This window comes from Carettochelys insculpta, chromosome 8 (assembly GCF_033958435.1).
Source record: "Carettochelys insculpta isolate YL-2023 chromosome 8, ASM3395843v1, whole genome shotgun sequence".
Taxonomy (NCBI): Eukaryota; Metazoa; Chordata; order Testudines; family Carettochelyidae; genus Carettochelys; species Carettochelys insculpta.
The window spans coordinates 43,983,540-44,004,404 of NC_134144.1; the positions used below are offsets into that span (position 1 = coordinate 43,983,540).

General features: G+C 39.4%; 1 protein-coding gene across 15 annotated transcripts in view; it reads left to right on the top strand.

Moving 5' to 3' along the window:
• Window positions 1-20,865, top strand: part of BAZ2B (bromodomain adjacent to zinc finger domain 2B) — a 394,656-nt gene that overhangs the window by 335,987 nt on the left and 37,804 nt on the right. For all 15 annotated transcript variants that reach the window (XR_012646491.1, XM_075002079.1, XM_075002080.1 and 12 more), the window contains 4 exons: window positions 10,550-10,690; window positions 11,601-11,855; window positions 12,570-12,784; window positions 16,944-17,018. Coding sequence is in view for 14 of the 15 variants with exons in the window: in XM_075002079.1 (XP_074858180.1) it covers window positions 10,550-10,690; window positions 11,601-11,855; window positions 12,570-12,784; window positions 16,944-17,018 (686 nt within the window). In the remaining variant the exon portion in view is untranslated. The remainder of the gene's footprint in view (window positions 1-10,549; window positions 10,691-11,600; window positions 11,856-12,569; window positions 12,785-16,943; window positions 17,019-20,865) is intronic.

The window sequence follows — 20,865 nt, forward strand, 5'->3', positions numbered from 1 at the left end:
CTGGCCCCGCCTTGGGCTCACTCCACCAGGGTGGTGGCGGCATCAACAGCCTTCTTCAAGGGAGTCGCGTTGAAAGACGTCTGTAGAGCGGCGACCTGGTCATCCTACAACACCTTCACCAAGCATTACGCCCTGCATTGGGTGTTGGATGAGGATACGCATCTGTCGACAGCAGTCCTCTCGGGGGCAAGCTGCACATGAATCGATTTCCCACCTCCTTACTTGGGTTACTGCTGGGTAGTCGCCTACTGTGGAGCACCCACGGGGACCACTCGAAGAAGAAAGAGAAGTTACTCACCTGTAGTAACGATGGTTCTTCGAGATGTGTCCCCGTGGGTGCTCCACCACCTGCCCATCCTCCCCGCTTTGGATCTCTGTCTGGTGTTTTTCAGGAGCATCCGAGGCGGTTGGTCAAGGAACTGGTGGGGACCGAGGGTGCGCAAGGGAGCGGCGCTCATCGGCGCATGCGCGATCCAGAGGAAACTGCTAGAAGAATTCCGATCTGCGGCACCGGGCGAGCCCGACACCTACTGTGAAGCACCCATGGGGACACATCTCGAAGAACCATCGTTACTACAGGTGAGTAACTTCTCTTTCTTCTTCCCATTTCATGTTAAACATTCTGTTCACTTCAAGAATCTTTTTGTTGGTGTTCATTTTGAGGGTTACAAATTGAAAATCACTGAGTGTGCTTGTATTCAGTTACTGGCATGGCTGGCTTGTCACTAAAGCAAAGGAAGGCTCTGCTTTCCCAGACAGAAGCCACAGGAGTGCAGGGGAATGCCGGGCCTGTGCTGGCCCCACCCTCACCCTCCCCTCTCTGGCTTTCCATGTGTTGTTGCTGTGGAATATGTTTAGTATACTTCAGGCAAGTTCTGGGGCAGCTGGGAAGGCAAAGCAGCAGATATCCTCCTCATCTGCTTGCCCCCCAGTCTTCCTGAAACATATGCAAGGTTTGAATTACAGTCCCATAGGCTTTTCTCCCTGCCCCACATGCACAGCCTGCAGTTTTTCTTCAAAACACCTTCTACAGAGACCACCCCACTCAGCTTGCTGTTCTGCTGCTTGCCAGTTTCTCCCTCTCCTCCCTGCCTGGCACCTTACCCCAGCTAGTCCCCCTCCTTGCACCTTAGCCCAGGTAGGCAAAGTGAACTTCTTCCTTGTTGCCCTATCCCCTTTGCCCTCTCCCTTTTTAGCTGGCCATGGAGAGTTATTTTCCCTGCTTTGCTCAGCCTCACTTGTTTCATCAGTGTAGAGTTTCCTTCCTTCATTGCCCAGATGCTGCTGAATGCTCCCCTGGACTTCTCCTTGCTCAGACTCTTCTTTGCTTAACACCCCTTCTCACACACACACCTTGCTTGCTAATATGAGGAGTGGTGGGAAGTTTATTTTTAGTTTTCCCAGTCCAGCTGCTGCTGAGCTCACTGCTCAGGGTCCTTTACTCCTCCCCTGTCTGTCTCCCCAGACTCTCCCTGTAGCCCCTCTTTGAAATCATCAAAATCATAGTTGGGTTATTCTTCTATGAACTCTGTTATACTACAACTGCAACACTCCTTCATGCACACCCTGTTCATCAGTCACATAAAAGTCCCTTAGAAGAGACTCATTTGTTTTACAGATAAGGGAAATAGAAAGTAAATTTCAAGGGAAGAAGCGTGGCTTACTGTTCAAAAGTAGAGCTGGAGGTTTATTAATGGCCCCCTGTCCAAGACTTGTAGGGAGTTATCCAACTGCCATTTTTATTTCCAATTTCAGTGGGTTTTAATTAGGCACCCTCTGCATGTCCAGTTATCAGAAACACCATCTGGCATGCAGTGGAAAACATGCTCTGTGTAGCGAAAACATTGTCCTGAGTGTTATTTTCTGAATGACAGCAAAGGCACAGAATTGGTACATCTCTCACTTGATCTGATTTTATAGCACAGTTGCTGCTGAAAGCTGAAGAATATGGAGCAGTTCACACTATAGGCACTTTTAGTGTCTGCATCTAAGAATAGCTGAAATTTGTGGTACAAGGAAAGATCTGTATTCCTGCAGCTTTTAAAGATTTTATGCCATTATGATAAATACTTTTGTTTTGAATAATTTAATGTATTTCCTGTTGGGCCATAGGGAATAGACTTACATTCTGCAGCCATATGTAAAGTGGGATTTGGCAAACATTTAACAATACAAATTCTACATAAATGTTTTGCAGAGGAAACAATACTTTCTGTAACTGAACTGAATGGGAAAATTTGGTAGAAAAAATGGTGTTATGTGAGCTTCGGTTTGGCTTGGCCATAAGAGTTAAACATTTTTGTTTTTTTAAATACAGCAGATCCCTGAGATATGCGCACTTAAGTTGCACAAATCTCAGGTTAATGCAACTCTGAGTGGGAGGCAACTGGTGCCTGGCTCTGGGCTGCCCACCATTCACAGGAGGCAGGAAGCTGACCAGAACTGCTGCACTCATTAGTTTTCCTGCTCCCCTGAGTGGTGGGCAGCCCGGAGCCAGGTGCTAGTTGCCCGCCACTCAGAGTCATGTTAACCCGAGATTTGTGCAACTTAAGTGTGCATATCTCTTCTTTTCTTAAACTGTGTCATACACTTTCTTTTGAGTTTTATCTTGATGTTTGCTGTCACTAGACTGTGTTCTGAGTCTATATCCGCTCCTTGGAAAGTTTGGCACTTTTTATTGATGTTACCCTTCTGCTGCTTATCAAAATCATATCTATCATGTTCTTGGACTTCCCGTCATTTAATTGCCATGTCCACTTCCTACAGTCCTTTTGTTGGACTCTCGTGTTGCAGATCACCATCTTGTACTCCGTAGCAAACTCTAGTAGGTTCTCTCCTCATTCGTTTCTCTCTCCATTTCCAAACCTTCCCATGACTCTCTCCCAACCTTCGCTATCTGTTCCAACTTTCACATTCCAATCTCCTCCGATGATCAACACATCTTTCTTCGGTATCTCCTCCACCATCTTTGTCAAGTCTTTATAGAATAGCCCAATCTCTTCCTCTGTACTGTCTGACATGGGTGCATATACCTGAATGACTGAGATGTCGAACGATTTTGCTTTGAATCTTGCTACCATCATTCTTACACTCACCGGTTTGTATCCTAATAATGGTCCTCTAGCTTCTTGACTAAGAAGGAGTCCAGCTCCTGCTTCGTGCTTTGTTTTGTTCCCTGACCAAATGACTTTGCAACTGCACATCTCTCCTGATGCTGTCCGGTGCATCTCTGCCAGTCCAAGTATATCGCATTGGTATCTCTGCATCTCCTTCCGAAGCATTTCTAATTTTCCACTTGCCCACAGTGTTCGGACGTTCCATGTTCCAACCAATAGCATATGTGTTAGTTGTAACTTTCTTTTGGTAGCCAAGTTATCAACCCAATCCCAGTCACTCGATTGGTGTTGCAGACCTTGTTTATCTGGGTGGCGTCCAAGCCAGCATCTTTTATCATTTAGTTGTACTGGCATCGGATTTCATTCGTATTGTTGTTTCACGGTCAGCACATCAACACTCATCTGATCAACCCCCCTCCTTCATCCAGGCTTGGGACTGGCATGGAGCCCATAGAGGCTTCATAGTGGAGTTACAGAAGCATGGATGTTTACAATAGCTGTACATGAAACGCACAGTAAAAGACTATATATTTCTTGAGAAGGATTAAGGGGATTTCGATGTTTGCAGAGTCCTTTTGAAAAAGACCCCTATGTGGATGAACCGCGGACGAGCGAACCACAACACTTTTGAAGTGCTGTGGCCAGCGGCATGCTAATGAGGTGCTGAGTATTCATTAGTATTCTTTGATTTAACCATTAGCGTGGCCATTTCTAAGTTTTTTATAAGTGTAGACACGGCCCCTGTGTTTTTTCTTTGTCCTCTCCTCATTCCCTTTTTCTCCGTAAGGTGTATTTAGCAAAGTAGATCTTGCTCTCCCCATCATAGCTGTTTAGGTCTTACTCCTTCTTGCATCCCTTTGTGGTCAAGTAAGGGTACTGAGAAGCTGAAAAAAAATGTGCCTGTTGCAGTAATATAGAGAAATAATATACTTCTGTCACAGTGTACCTCACCCTCATTGTCTCTCTCCTGCTTCTGCATTAAATTTTGTAGCCACAGTACTCCATGAAGTTTTTGCATTTTCGTATTCTGTGCAATAAAAAATCCATGGTCAAAAAATTTCATGGAAAAGCAAAGTATAAAGATGTTCAAAATACAGGGTAGACACTTGTATTCACACGCATTTAACTAACAATAGTATTTTCATTCATTCACATGTAACTCATGCTATATCCAAGTATTTTTGGGGTAATTACAAGTATTTATTTTTAAAATCCCTTACCATTTCAGAACAAAATATGAGCCTTATGTGAGGGAATAAAGCATTTACGTACATAGAACTTGCAAATAACATAAATTATTCTGGCTAGGAAAGTCAGAGAAAGAAATTGAAAAAAGTCCTCAGAATTGACTTGAGATTGAACAACATTAAATAAAATGGTTTATGTTCACTGACTTTAACTCAGGAAAGAGCTGCTTTTTCAGGAGTACTTCATTCATCTTATTCCTCTTAGCCTGCAATAATTAGACATGTATTAGATAAAACGCTTCAGTCAACATTTGCATCTCCAGTGGTTAAAATGTCTGATTGTACAATAATTTATATTGCAGTGGAGTACATGGGAAAAATAAAAATAAGTTAATAAAATAAGGGGAGGGATAGCTCAGTGATTTGAACATTAGCCTGCTAAACCCAGGGTTGTGAGCTCAATCCTTGAGGAGGCCGTTCAGGGGTTGGAGCAAATAGAAGTCAGGGATGGTGCTTCGTCTTGCCAAGAAGGGCAGGGGATTGGACTAGATGACCTCCAAAGGTCCCTTCCAGTCCTAGGAGATGTGTATCTCTATTTAAAAAAAAATTACATGCTGGAATAGCATAAATAGTAAAACCAGAGGCAATGTACAGAATTATTTATTAAACTTTTGTTAGGCCGTGATGAACTAATTTACATCTCTTATTTCACTCTGATGATATATTCAGATTAAACCCTGATGTTATCTTCGGAGTTAAAGAAATAAATACAAATCACAGACAACTAAAAGACTTAAAGCTAAAAGGAATATAAATATCATGAGAGGTAACAAGAATAGACTTCCATTGAACATGTTTTTAAGCAGCTTTGGCTCAGTGAACTACTTTTAAATTTAAACAAAATTTAATTCCAGCTGTTTAACTGTGTGTTTAAAATCAAATAAGGCCTAGAAACTGGAAAGTAGAAGGGTACATAGTTGCTCTTAGTAGTCTGTATCCAAAAGTTGGAGAGTGTTCTTGTCTAGCAATTTGTAAGCACCTGCTATGTCCAATAAAATAGAATTATTTTGTCCTGCCCACAAGTTAGCTGGGAGTTTGTTATGTTCTTCCTTATGAGAATTTTGTTTGAAAAAACTAAACAGAAAAAATCTCATTGAAAATTCTGGCAGAAAAAACTGTCATGAAACCAGAATGGTCTCTGAATCATTGAAGTTTGGGTAACCAGTGAAAACGGCTATGGTAGAAATTAAATTTTTATAATTTGGGGGGGGGGGGGGCGGTTAAAATAATTTCTCAATACCAGTAGTTGAAAAACGTTTTGTTGTCATTTGCAGAAATTAAGGAACAGCTCAACATACTGATTTTTTTCCTTAAACTTCTTGTGTAACTCTCTTGTCAGCTTAGTACAGTAGCATCCTATATTTAGGCAAATGAGTTAGCCTCAGTATTACGTGCTAATATAGGGCCAAAATCTACATGTCATACTCAAGCAAATCTCCCATTTTCCATAAACTGTAATGCAAGTTTTGATTGAGTTCACGATTTGGCCTCACAGTAAGCTCTATTTCCATCATTAAAAAGCACAAGAAGATCAGGTGGTGTAAAACACAGCATAATATCATATAGATTGTAGTTTCAGATCTCTCGTGATTTCCTTCATTTTAGCAATTATGTTTCAAACAATAGCACACACACAAATTGGTAATCATTTTACTGATTTAAACTGGGTAACAAACTGCCATAATTGGACTAGAGGGTTTTTTCGCTATAATTCCTCAAGGATCAGTAAACAAAAGGATGTTAAACATGCATTTACTGCTCACAGGCTCTTGTCAGCAGTTTTGTGGACATCACCATAATATGGAAGTACTGCAGGTTTCAGAAGTTGTCTAATAAGCAGTTTGAAAATAGAATGGAACTCACAGCACCCTCGTGATTCTAAATGTGATGCACATATTGCATCATTGAGGATTTGTGCCATGAATATATTTGTAGTGAAAATGTCATGTGGAATTGTCAGTTTTTCTTAACTAACCCACCCTTTCAGTTTTAGAAGTCTCATACATAAGTTGACCGTTTAAAACAGGACAGTTATCTATAAACTAAGTGTGACAGCAAAGAATATCTGATTAATTCGATGTTTTGGAAGTAAAGTTACAAAGGAATAAAGATCATGATGGTTATTTTTCTATAGCAACAGGGAATGAATAATGCATATGATGTAATACTGACTCTTTTATAACTAGCACATCTGTCTGTACCCTTTGGGGCAGGAGAGGGGGGTAAAATTTTAATTAAAACATAATAAACTGTTGCTACAGAAATACTCCCCAATATGACTGGTTCCATATTTCGTATATATTATTGTCCCTAAAAGCACTCTAAATAATACATTGTAAATCTAAAATTTTGCTGAAGGGGTGAATGTTTATTACTACCTATTAAATAAAAGTGCTTACATTGACATACTCCTTTAGATTTTATAACATTAATTGTCATAGACAAACTTACATTTTTATCTTATGCCTAATGCACATCCCAGCAACAATATTTCTAGTGTTTGTTTTTATAGCTGTCTCCTATGACCTCAGTTTTATTAAACTCATTTTTATTCTCCATGTAACCTATAGTATTCCCTTGCACGTTAAATTTTATTTATGCCTTTTAAATTTGAGTACAAGTTGATGTCAAAAGAATCTTATTTTCTCTTTTAATTATGCCCAGAACAAAAATGTAAAGGACCCACAAGAATCATAAAATGCTAAGGCACAGACCATTTACATGGATTATATGGCAAATGGTTCTATAGCAAGGCTTTACAGTACCATAAATTATAGTTTTATAACAATTGATCAAAGCCATCTTACATTCTTCTATACTAAATTTATTTTTTTCACGGTATTGTTGGCCTAAAAGCAAATATCATATCCTTTATTCTTCACTGTAAATCCTAACCTTCTAAAAAATAAGATATTAACCTTTTTCCTGCATACTGTCCTTTTCAAGTGACAATGTAAAATTTTTCTATTTTCTATCCAAATATTTTCAACTGGCAGGAAAACTTTGAATCTTTAATCTGAATAGTTTCTCCCTCCCATGAACTAGTTTTATTAAAAGTCTGAGTTTGATCTAAATAATGCTTTAACATTCTAAATAACAAGATTCATCTTCAAAGCACTTTGCAAACATTAACTGAGTAAACCTCACAATACCCTGTGAAGTGTTGCTACAATAAGCATTATTAGCTCATATGGAAAGGTTAAGTAAGAGGGAGTCACTGTCTGATCCAGGATTAGAGCAGTGTTGATCAGACCATAGGACACTGCCTTTATCTTAACATGTCTAAGAATAAGGTTAAATATTTTAACTCAGTGATACTTAATGCAAATGTTGGAAAAAGTCAGGGACTAAGAAGGTGGGGTAGGATTGTGTGTGTGTGTTTGTGATTCAAATCATAGCAAGATGGATTTTTCTGTCCATTTGAATTTGGATTTTTCATGCAAAATTATTTTTTTAAATATGCGGTTTTCTAAAATGTGACATATCAAACAGGGTTATGGGTTCAGAATGTGTCTCAGTGGTTTCCATATCAAATTTGGTCCATTTACAAGAATTTTTAAAAAGCTGTTCTATCTGCACGCCCTGTAGATTTAACCTGAGAACCAAGGGTGGAGCTGTGTTCTTTCTCTGCTGTGCCTTGTTACCAATAATCAAGATTCTCCATATCGACCTCACCAAAATCTTCTGATGCAAAAGAATTTTATTCATTCCTGCAGTTAAATTAGTTCTGCAGTGGTATTAATGAAAGTAAATGGTAATAAATGTTTATTTTTCTGTTGGACAACAAAGTACTGTTTTTAGAACAATGCCTTTTTTACCACAATTGTACATAAAGTGTTACTTAAAATAAATTTGTTTACCCTTCCCATGCCCTTCATAACTGTCCATAGCATTTTGCTAATTGTAAAAAATTTGTAAGTAATAATAACCTATAACTAAAAATAGTATATCCTCACCTGGTCAGAGTGCTGTCCTAGCATTAACAGCAGCTATTACAGGATCTGTAGAGAGTTTTGGATATGGATACTTCATCTTTCCACATGAGATTATGAACCAGTAAGTGCTCCCTGTAACAGTCCACTCTTACACACAGCAAGCATTAGAGATCGTCACCAAGCTCTGGTCTTCTTTGCTTTGACCCCCATATAAGGAGTATGTCTTATTCCCCATAGTTTGAACGTTATGTACCCATAAATAGCACCGCAGGATTATATGCCCTATACAGTACCCAGAATTGTTTGACTCGCTTTTCAGTAGTCCAGTCTGCGTTCCTAGAACTGAAGACAAATTGTAGATTACCCTATGTAGCTTTGTGAATGCACCTCAGCTCTGCTCTTGAGCGTGTCTCTTGTTCCAGTCTTATGTCCTTTCATCAAAAGACGCTTATGGAAAATTCTGAAGTGATTTTGTAATACAGACAAAGGAAACTAAACTAAAACCACCAAATTATTTTGAGACATAGGAAGAGTTCCATAGCGTGTGTGAATCGGTTTCATTCCATTTTTTGGCCGTTGGTCACCACCAGTATACACTCTGTGCCAGTGCTTTTTTGGTTAAAGAAAAAAAGGAGCCAGTACTCAGCTGGCTCTCCCAGCCGCTCCTTCCCCCAGGGTTCCCGGCTGCTGTGTTCCCAAAGTCCCTGGGGCTGCATCTGCTGGTGGGGCTCTGCTCCCTAACCAGCTCCCAGCCCCAGGGCTGCTGGGGACCCCTACTCCTTGGCCAGGTCCCTGGAGCTGGCTCTGCCAGCAGGGCTCCATGCCCCAGCCAGCTTCTAGCCATGGGGCTGGTGGGGTCACTCACCACCCAGCCAGGGATACCAGCTGGGGCTGCTGAGGGGCTGGTATGGCGTACTGGCCCGTACTGGCGTAAAAAAAGCACTCCTCTTCTGTGCCATCTTAACCCTCATGGCATTAGGTTCCAGGGGGTTTATAGACTTGATTTTGCATAACGCAGAAGAGTTGGTTTTGATGTTAGACAATTATTGTGAGCTCCATATAAGTGTTTTTCATTAGTTTCAATTAAATTTGATATATTGAGGCACGGAAAAATCATGTGGAAAACCAAACATTGCCAAACTCAGCAAAATATTCAGCCTTTGTGTAGAAGAGTACAGGCTGGCTCGTATAGAGGCTGCCATTTTGCCTGTTCTGTAGAGGTACACTTCCATAGTTATTTTCATATTAACTGCCCTTACTATAACTACCCAGACTTCCACATGGTGGAGTCCTGCACAGAACAGTTCCAACTTTCTACCAGCAACCTATCACAGTTCGGTCTACACTTTTTTTGAATGGCTACACGTGATGGACATGGCTGAGCTTGGCAGGTGTCAGTTTCTCTAAATTCCCCAAGGGGTAGATGCCTGGAGAAAGCATTTATGGATAAGTATAATGTAAGGAAATGGCTGCCTGTGTTACCAAGAACATTAGTACTGCACTGTTCTGGGAGCAGACAAGAGTAAGGTGGTTCAGTTGTCCTTGCCCTTCTGACACAGTATGCACATTTTGCTGTGTATCTTATAGTACAAAAAACTACAGATGAACTGCAACATTTATGTTTTTTAAAGGCTAATACTGAGTGGCTGCACAGTGTCAGATTTATATCCTCATACAGCTTCTGCTGTGGGAGGTGGAAAGTACAACTTCAGGGAAGATTCAATAACAGCATTGTGTTCTAGATTTCTGCAGTCTGCAGAGATACTTTCTTTGCAGAAGTATGTTTGGATATGTACACATTTTCCCTCTTCTGACTTGACAGCTTCACATTTGGAACAGTTGCCTGTCAGTCATTAGTACTCAAGAGATTCTTTTACTGATGCACAGAGGCAAAAATATTCCATTTTGGCTGTGCTGTTCTCACTCTTTCAGAAAGTTTGCAGTGATGTGGTACACAGTCTGCTTTAGAGACCAGTTAGCAGCATGGCCATCTCTGTTATTTGTCCATTGCTGCCACATGGAAAGCAGCATAAGAAATTATTTCTGTCACAAATCTTGGATCTGTTCATCAACAGGATATGTTTATAGTGATGAGGAGGGCAGCTTCTTCCCTTGTCATCTTTTAATCCAAGTGCTTTAATTGTGGTGGTGATTAGCAAGATTATGTAACTAGTACTTTCATATTCCTAAATTGTTCCATTGTAAGTATAATGCATGGGTTTAATTTCATTTCCCTTTTGTTCTATTTAAGGAGAAAGAGCGTTTAAAGCAAGAGAAACGCGATGAAAAAAGATTAAATAAAGAGCGTAAACTGGAACAGCGAAGATTGGAATTAGAAATGGCTAAGGAGCTAAAGAAGCCTAATGAAGACATGTGTTTAGCAGACCAGAAGGTAATCTTCTTAATGTAAATTTACTTTTTATTTTCTTGTCCCTCTTTATCTGGTTTGTCTCATCTCTGACTCATGCCATTGTGACAATTAATTCTTCTTACTGCACCTGCCCCTAAAAACATTCGAATTTTGCTTTAGATAATTGTATTTGTGGTATTACCTATATACTGAATGTAAACATTAACTACGGGTTACAACAAATACTGAGAAAATGTTGTTTTAGTTATCTTAAGAAATTATTTTTGAGGCGCACCTACTTTGGAGGTTGCTAAAAATTCACATGATTTTCTGCTTTAAAATATTAAAGTAACTGTCAAGATTGTTACTGTAAAAGCATTGCAGCTTCTGTCACCCTATGAACACAGATTACAGCCTTCTCCATAGGCATGGATTTTCCAGGGATGCCTTTCCCCGACGTAAACCTTCTCCAAGCTTGAATGTTCCTGTGGTTCCCTCAGGACCTGTCTATCTCAGCTTCCAACTCAGTCTACCAGAGAACTGCTTTGGTGAGATAAGGTGGATGAGATATTATCTTTTGTTGAACCAACTTCTGTTAGTGAGAGATTTGCTTTCCAGCTTACACCAACAGGAGTTGGTCCAACAAAAGATATTACCTCACCTATCTTGTCCGTCTAATATTTTTAGCCGATAAAGTGACAACAACACTGCGTACTTCCTCATTTTATAAATTTTTTTTCAATACGTTTATAGTGCTGATGTTCAGACAAGAGTCTGAATGCTCCATCTGCTCCAACAGGGCAGTGGTAAATAATGTCCTACAATCATGAAAACAGAGGCACCCTCCAGACTCCAAGCTTTTGTAACCTATATTAACATTAAGTCTTGCAAGATACAGTGATCTTGGAAGATACTACCGAATTGTTCATTGTTTTTTCTCTTTGATTTTCAGCCTTTACCAGAGTTGCCTCGCATTCCTGGCCTTATTCTTTCTGGAAGCACATTTTCAGACTGTCTTATGGTGGTGCAGTTCTTGCGCAACTTTGGTAAAGTTCTTGGTTTTGATGTGAATATGGATGTCCCTAATCTAAGTATTCTTCAAGAGGGCTTGTTAAACATAGGGGACAGCATGGGAGAAGTACAAGACTTACTTGTAAGACTCCTCTCAGCAGCTGTTTGTGATCCAGGACTAATCACAGGATATAAGGTAAAAAAAAAAATCCTAAATAGCTTACAGCGGTAATCAAATATTAGTAAATAGTAATGATTAAAATCACCAACTAAAATCACCTACTTCTCCTTATAGTCTCTTCTTCATGTAAATATATTTTCATGTTGGTTCTCCATCCTGATGACCATTCTTTCAGTGTTACCCTCATTCTTCTTCTTTCTCCTCTTCCTCATAGTTTTCCAGTGCTCCCCAGAGATCTCTCTTTGATTTTTTTTATTTCCCTCCTCTTCTCACATGCTGTACCATCGCCTTTAAGGGCACATCTTTGATTCTTCCTGTTCTTTCTACCCTCATAGCCAGGTTCTTAGCAAATCTTGCTGCTTCTTCTTCACATGCTGCTTCTTTCTTTCTAACGCCAGTGTCAAAATACTGATTGACATCATGAGTCCATCTCTCTATCTCTGTCTCTCACTCTCTTTTGGTTTTTTTGCTTGAATTAACATGTCCTTTTTACTCCAGCTCTTTGTAAACATTCTGAATTGTCCTAGCCAGTATCTAGTGTTTTCTGACAATTACCACTTGGCATATGGGTCTGCATTTAGTTAACTTACTTAATATACATTAGTTTTTAGAAACCTAAATTAGAGACAGTGTTTTGTTACACTGTCAGTCTGGACTCAACATTATTCAGTCTGTTATAATATTTTATTATTCTTACGTGATTGACTGAAAAAAACCTTTATATTTTAGGCCAAAACTATTCTTGGGGAACATTTGTTGAACGTTGGTGTCAACCGTGACAATGTTTCTGAGATCCTGCAGATTTTTATGGAAGCTCACTGTGGGCAAACTGAACTTACAGAAAGTCTAAAGACCAAAGCTTTCCAAGCACACACTCCAGCTCAGAAAGCATCAGTTCTTGCTTTCCTCATTAATGAGTTAGCATGCAGCAAAAGTGTAGTGAGGTAAGATTTTCTGCACCTTCATCTATGCTAAACAAATATATAATACATAATGTGTATATAAATTCTGTTACAGTGGGGTTCTAGAAGTCCCTGTTCTGGTGAAGGGTGAAAGGTGACTTCTGTTATAATTCCCAATTTTCATATACTCAACTTCCAAAAGAACTACCTTGAGAAATTTGAAATTTTCCATACTTGATTTATGCCCAGAGGGAATGTTCTTTTCAAGACTCGGAGGAAGTTTTTGAATTATATGAGAAAGTTGATTTTAAAGAAATGTCCCCAGCTCCTTTTTGAAATAATTCAAGACAGGGTGAACAGCTAACAGCAGCACCCTGGCTTTTTTATCCAGATGTTGCGCCTGTGCCTCTCCTTGCTTAGCAGATAGTTGAATATGATAATCAGTAGAGACGGTATGGCTGCTTACCACTACAGTACATTAGAATGAGGCTGTTTACAGGATCTCTTTGTTGTAGAAATTGGAATATGTGTAGTGAATGGGACAGTGGTGTGCAAGAAAAGGAGGGACAGTGCCAGGAGTAAGGAAATTCAATGCTATTTTGGAGAATTGGACTATATTCTTGCTTCTGTCACAATGTTCATATGTATGCTAGGCAAGTCACTTAAATCAAAATGTTCACAAATGCTGGTAATGATGTGGTTGTCTTCTAATGCAGTCTGCATATGTATTCTGGCAGCTGGTGAGTGCACTTCAACTGTGCACACAAAAGAGACTTTTTTAGTAAGAAATCCTCAGAGAGGATTGGAGCGGAGGAGTGGAGAGAGAAGGTGCCTCTTTGACAGTCAGATCTGTTTGGCACTAGTGCTCAGGAAACTTTTTGTAAGGATTTGTTTACACTAACACCTCAGCATAACTTATATTACTCAGGGGTATCAATAATCCACATGCCTTACCAATATAAGTTACACCAACCTAAGCTGCAGGATAGACAGCACTATGTTGTCATGAGAGTTTCTTCTGCCAACATAGCAACTGCCTCTCTCGCAAGGGGAGTTGATATGCTGATGGGAGAGCTCTCTCCCATTGGCTTAGAGCATCTTCTGCAGATTTTTTTCCCATCAGCACTGTAGCACTTCTATTGTAGATTAGCCCTAAGTTTTGATTCACCCTCAGCATCTGACAGCATCTGGTAGTTTTGTGCTGCTGGTAGTTTTGAAACCAGACCAAGGGAGGGCTACCTTTACCTCTTTTCTTTTGAAGCCACACAGTCCAAATTTGACTTATATGTAAAAGTCACCAAATGCAAAGTGCTCCACTTAGGAAGGAACAATCAGTTTCACACATACAGGATGGGAAACGACTGTCTAAGAAGTAGTGCGGCAGAAAGGGATCTAGGCGTTATAGTGGACCACAAGTTAAATATGAGTCTACAGTGTGATGCTGTTGCAAAAAAAAAAAAAAAAATTGAACATGACTCTGCGATGCGTTAACAGGTGTGTTGTGAACAAGACATTAGAAGTCATTCTTCTGCTCTACTCTGCGCTGGTTAGGCCCCAGGTGGAGTATTGTGTCCAGTTCTGGGTGTCACATTTCAAGAAAGATGTGGAGAAATTGGAAGGGGTCCAGAAAAGAGCAACAAAGATGATCAAAGGTCTAGAGAACATGACTTATGAAGAAAGGCTGAAAGAATTGGGCTTGTTTAGTTTGGAAAAAAGAAGAATATGTGGGGACATGATAGCAGTTTTCAGGTATCTAAAAGAGTGTCATAACGAGGAGGGAGAAAACTTGTTCTTCTTGGCCTCTGAGGATAAAACAAGAAGCAATGGGCTTAAACTGCAGCAAGGGAGGTTTAGGTTGGACATTAGGAAAAAGTTGCTAACTGTCAGGGTGGTCAAACACTAGAACAAATTGCCTAGGGAGGTTGTGGAATCGCCATCTCTGGAGATATTTAAGAACAGGTTAGTGTCTATCAGGGATGGTCTAAACAGTACTTGGTCCTGCCATGAGGGCAGGGGGCTGGACATGATGACCTCTCAAGGTCCCTTCCAGTCCTAGCATTCTATGATTCTATGTATGCCTTCTAGAGGAGGAGGCTTCAGATAGCTTTGAACGTTATGCTGGGGCTCATTTCAACTATCATCAGTCCCCTGGAGTTTAAATGCTTAGAGTCTCACCTAGTTGCCTGCTCCAAGAGAAGAGCACATAGGAGTGGCTCTCTTGGCTATTGAGTCCACTTGGAGTGGGACAGCCAGAATTCACAGTGCTTCTGGGCATGCTCCTTGCCAAGGTAAAACAGATATTCTTGTGTCTGTCATCCACAGACATAACTGCTTTGCAGAATGGGTGATTTTTGAAGCCCAGGGACTTGCCATACTTGGCTACAGAGAATGGTTCCTTGACATATGGCATGTGTTTGCACCTAGCTGACTACATTGACTAACCAGAAGGAAATCAGAAGAGGCTTACTCTGACATACTCTGCAGGTGATAAAGAACTCAGACATGGTGGCTCTTCCCTTTATATTCTTCGAGAGTGCACAAGAAAGATCTGTATTGCAGTTTGTTTACCCAGAGACTTGCACACAAGGCGGGCTACTGGATGGGTACCACCAACTGTGGAATATTGATGTGGACTCGAACTCAAAGAAGAAAAAGAGGTTACTTGTCTTTGTAATAACTCATTTTCACTTTGGCTATGTCTATGCTGTGATCTGTCAACAGAAGTTACTGTTGGAAGATATCTTGCGACAAAACTTCTGTTGACAAATTGCGGCCAAATTTCAAAGCCGATCAAAAGAGTGATCCACTCTGTCAACAGAATCCACTTGTGACAAAATGGCCAACTGGAAGCACAGAAGACAGGGCTATCTGGTGTCCCAGAAGCCGTGTATGTCAACGCCTAGACTGGCTTTCTGTGGACGCATCTCTGTCAATAGAGGCATTCTGCCGCATGGGGGAGCGGCAGATGGCTGTTGACAAAAGTGCCACGTTCCATCGATTGACTGTCTACAGAACGCCTTGGGAATGTGGACGCTGTGTGGGGTTTGTTAACAAAACTGACATTTTGTCAACTAAACTCTCTACTGTAGACGTAGCCTTTCATTTGTAGTCATGAGCAATCAACACCTTGCAAATCTGTTCCTAGGTGTGTCAGACTGGACATCCAGAAAATTAGGAATAAAAGGAAGTAACCTCTTTTAGCAACTGTTTCCCTTTAAGATGTATAGTCCATATAAATATATTCCACAGTCAGTGAATGTCTGTTCAGTGTTCATCTGCTGGAGATTTATCTAGTTAGCTCTTCACATCAGGGCAGCAGATACTCCATTTCACAAAGATATAAAGGGAGAAGCCACCTCACTCCCTTCACTACTGAGAGAGCCCATGAAGTCAGAACTCTGAAGTAGCAGACATAGTGGGTAGGTAGTTGAATACACTGATTTATTTTTTAAAGTCTGTTTGCCTCAGACCCCAAATGACCTGTTGTAAGACTGAACTTGCAACTCTGGGTTTACAAGGCCAACCCTCAAACCACTGAGATGTCCCTGTGCTTTCAACATATAATGGTTAACGCTAATCACTCTGGAAAATTAAGGCGTAGGTTTCTCAATTTGGGTATCCAAAACTAGTGGGCGATTTTTGTCAATTTTGACTGTAATGTCCTTGTCTTTTTGTCCCATCTGTAAAATGGGGATAATATCACCTATTAGCAGAAGAATGTTTTGAAGACAAATTCCTTAATATTTGTGAAGTACTGAGACACCATGATTAGAGCACCATAGAAATCCTCAGGAGGACATCAATAACTTAGTGTTTGGTACTGGGTTTGAATAGTTTGTGGCAAATAAGGCCTGAGGCTGCTGAGGATTATAAAAAAGAAATAATAAATAACTACTTATTCTTTCATTTCTTTAAAACAAACTCCTGCTAATTCCAAAACAGCTGCAGAGATTTTGCTCTAAGTTTTTAAAAGAATATCCACTGTTTGCACAGTCCAAATTGTACTGGGAACCTGAATTCTGGTGTTTCCTAACTTTAAAGTGCTTGTCTTCACAATTTTCATTACTTTTAATGAAGTGTTTTTGGATGTAATTTTTGCGTATAGTGGATAGTGTGTGTGTTTGTATCTCAGACATATATGCGTGCTTGTGGTGATATTTCATGAATTATCTAAAACCTTTGGGTTTTTTGTGTTTGGCAGTGAAATTGATAAAAACATTGATTATATGTCAAATTTAAGAAGAGATAAATGGATGGTTGAAGGCAAATTGCGGAAGTAAGTTATATTTCCTTAAATATTTAATATATTTCATTGGTATATTTGCTTAAGTTTCTACTAGAGAAGTTTTGCTCCAAAACAAGTATCTGCAGATTAAATTGTGTTTTATAAAAAGTGTAATACTTAATTAAGATAGGGTATTAATTTAACATGGCCCAAGGCCAGTATTTTACAATTCTTTAAAGATGCATGAGATTTAGTGTGTTTAATATGCCTCAAAATGGGAAGAAAATCAAATCTATTTTGCATACTTTGAAAGACATAAGCAATTTCTTATTTGAAGGTTACCGGAGCTGTCAGATAGTTATTGACATTAAGAGACTGATTAGACCTGCCACACTTTTCAATTTTTATTTTAACTATACTTATAAAGGGCTTGATTATTGTTTTAATGGACACCTTAAAAACTTGCCAGTTACTGTGATTACTAAATAATGCTACCTCACTATTTGCAATACATCCTCACTGTTCCTATGGTAAATGTTGGGAATAATGCAGATACTGAGGTAAACTCATCCATATATCTCAGGCAAAATTGGCAAATTTTCAAGGGGAGTTCACTTTATGTCCCCTGTTCTCCCATCCTACAAAACAAAATTCCATACAGCAAGCACAATAGCTCCATTTTCCAGGAGACTAGAAGGCAAAGAAAATGTGAATCATATGAGATATACATAGCCAGGCTCCACTTCCTTTCCCTTTGTCATCTTTTCCTCCTATTTAGGAAAAATTGAATCCTTTCTCAGTCCTTTGCTTCAGGTGCTTATGTTTCTAATCCTATTTCTCCCTTTTTTCCCTTTAATGTGTCTCAGAAAGAAGAAAGAAGAGGTAAAGAAGGAGGACAACTGGGAGATAGAGGAAAAAATATACAGTTAAAAAAAATTACAGGAAAAAATGTGACTGGACCTCTGCCAATACTGCGGATTCCCAAACCACATGTGAATTGGCTTTATCTCTTGGGGCAAGCCCAAACATTCCCCTATCTCATCTGGATCCCAATAGGCCAGTCCTTTCCTGCGGAGAGTATAGTTGAAACAGTGCTAGTGTGAAGCTCTGATGTAACTAATTTCAGGTGCCCAATTTAAAAAACCTTTTTAGAGGGCATGTGCACTCAGCACTTCTAAAAAACAAAGTATTTCAAGGTGGACATCCAGAATTTAAGGCCTATTGAAAAGTTAGGCCATAGATACATATTGCTTTCCCTTGCTTTATGCCAGTAGTGTTGCAAAGATCAGATTGGATTCATGCCATTTGCTTAATATAGGCAGGTTGGTATCTAACTGGCTCCATATCTTTGGTTTCCAGCCCCAGTGGACCTTAGATTCGGTCCATACTGAGGTCATACTACGTCGGTTGTCATTCCCTGCAAACACCTCCTTTTGAACGTGCTTTGAAGTGAAGAGGATTAAAAGGATATCTTTCTGAGACAGGTCTTTCTCCTCAGATGGGGCTATGTGTCTGAACCCTGTCAGGAAATGTTCCACCTTTGTCACCTCCTGTGTTATTTGGAGTGTGTTTGTTAAGTCGTGCTCTTGGGAAGATTTTTTTTATTGTTCACTTACTCCGTACTATATAGTGAGTTAATTTTACCAGAGTTCATCATTCTTGGAGTGCAGACTGCTGCCTTTTAGGGTCTTTGGTGCCTTCTTTGATTCATTTCTCAATTTTTAATTTCCATTGTCATCCAAGTCATAGTTTATATCCTTCAGAATTTTATCTATTCATTTGCTTTGTACTAAAGTGGTATGTTTACATACCCTCTTCTCTTGTAGAGGCATTTGGGAATTGTGTTCGCTGGTTGTTTAACTTATTTGCTGGTGTTTCTGGACAGGATTGTCCTTCAGATTATCACTGCATTTTTATGCCTAAATTGTGGCTTTTTCTTTTTTGGTTAATCAGCCTATTCATTCAGCTTTGCTTTTCCCTGATATGTTAACTTTGATGTAAAGAATACTTCTCCAGAATGGTGGTGAAGACTGTACAATTTTACTTTGCCTAATCTCTCTTTCTCCCTCTCTCTCTCCCTCCAGATATATAGATACATATTCTCAAGTGCTTAAGAGAAATTAGGCTAAGTACCATTTTCAAATGTGAGTTACATGTTGATTTTCAGGGAGACTTTCTAAAATGTCACTTTTGAAAATGGGACTTAGGTACCTGTCATGTAAGTACTTTCAAAAATTTTATGGAAGGTGTACTAGAAAATCTAAAAATTTGCTCTTTTTCATGAGTAAAAAGAGTGTCTAAGACCTTCTACATCTTCTAAATCTTCAAGTTGATTTATTTTTTAAATATGCCTTAGCAAAGGAGAGAGGTAATTTCTCACTATTACTGAGGGCACAGCTGCACAACAGAATGTAGAGTGCTGCAGTAAATTCTCAAGAATAGCTTCTCTAAGCCAATGGGGAGAGCCCTCCCATTGGCTTAAATGATCCTGCTCCTGCAAGCAGCAGTAGTTGTGTTGGCACGAGAAGTTCTCCATCAACAAAGCCCTTATGTTCATGTAATTTATTTCACTCTAAGGGTGATTTATTCACTCATACCATGTGTGACAAGTTATGCTGACGTAAGCTGTAGTGTAGACATAACTGTAGTCTTCTAAAGCAACTATTATCTCTGGAGCAGTGAGAACTAGGCAGTGATGATTATGTAAGAATACTGCACAGTCCTCATTCTTCAGTCTTTGTCCTTCATTAATGGGTAGATAGCATTAGATTTCAAGAGAACTGATGTTTTTGTCAGTGTTGTCTAGGTCACATACTTTCTTAAATAGTGTTTTAAGAAGCCACCTACTCTCACACTTCTCATCATAGCCACTTGCTGTATGGAATGTTGTTTCTTAGGATAGGAGAAGTGGGGAAGTACGACAAGGAAAAATTACTCACTGGTAATTGTGTTTGTCGTAATCCTTCCACTTTTTTCCATCCTCCCTCCTGTCTTCTCTTGCAAAATATTTGCCTTTTCTGCACACATTTTTATATCTACTCTAGATCAATTCTGTTTTTGGTCTGCTCTTTAAATGACTGAGCCTGGTTATATATATCTCCTATGATTCAGTGTGTTTGCCTGCTAGCTTCTTGTAGGTAGCATTATAACATTTGCTTTATGGAATCTTGTTTTGTAGGATTTTGTAGAAGAGGAATGTCTACAATAGCCATAAATACTGGTATGTAAGTTTCTCTTTTGTTCCTCAAAATTAACGTATCTGTTAACCGTTTTGTTAAGTTAGCTGGTTAGGATTTCTTAGAGAGAGAGAGTTCTGTCCAAGTACGTTAAAAGGCCAGCAAAGGCCTAATTACTAAAAGCAGACTAAAAATAATTTAGAAAGTTCTGATTTTCAAAAAAAAATACAAGATAAAGGGTCAAGCTTGCTGTCACTAAGATTAGTTCTGCAAAATGATATTTTTTGTTTTATTATAATCCGTTCTGAGCTTTCTCAGAAATACATGTTTACTAGTGACCTTTTTAAATGGGATGGTAAAACACAGATTTCAGCATATGCAGTATAAAAGAAAAAGAAAAAAAAATTAATAAATTAAAGGAAAACTTAAATGGGTTTTTCTTTCCAGCTTACAAGTCTGGTTATTTAAAATCCCTTTTTGTCTTGCATGTCTTTTATAGAGCAGCTCAGTGTTACTTAGTAGAATTTACCCTGCAGGCAGGAAATCCAGTGCAGAACTGAATATGTTTTAAAGGGACAGGAATGTATGAAATGTTTGATAATGTGAATTTATGTGAGGCACTGGTAACGAACAATGAAATAGCAGAAGGTTGTGGTAGGACAGAAGTAAATTTGACTTTTAAATGAGTGACGCTCTTTGGAATGTAGTACAGAGTAGCGTAT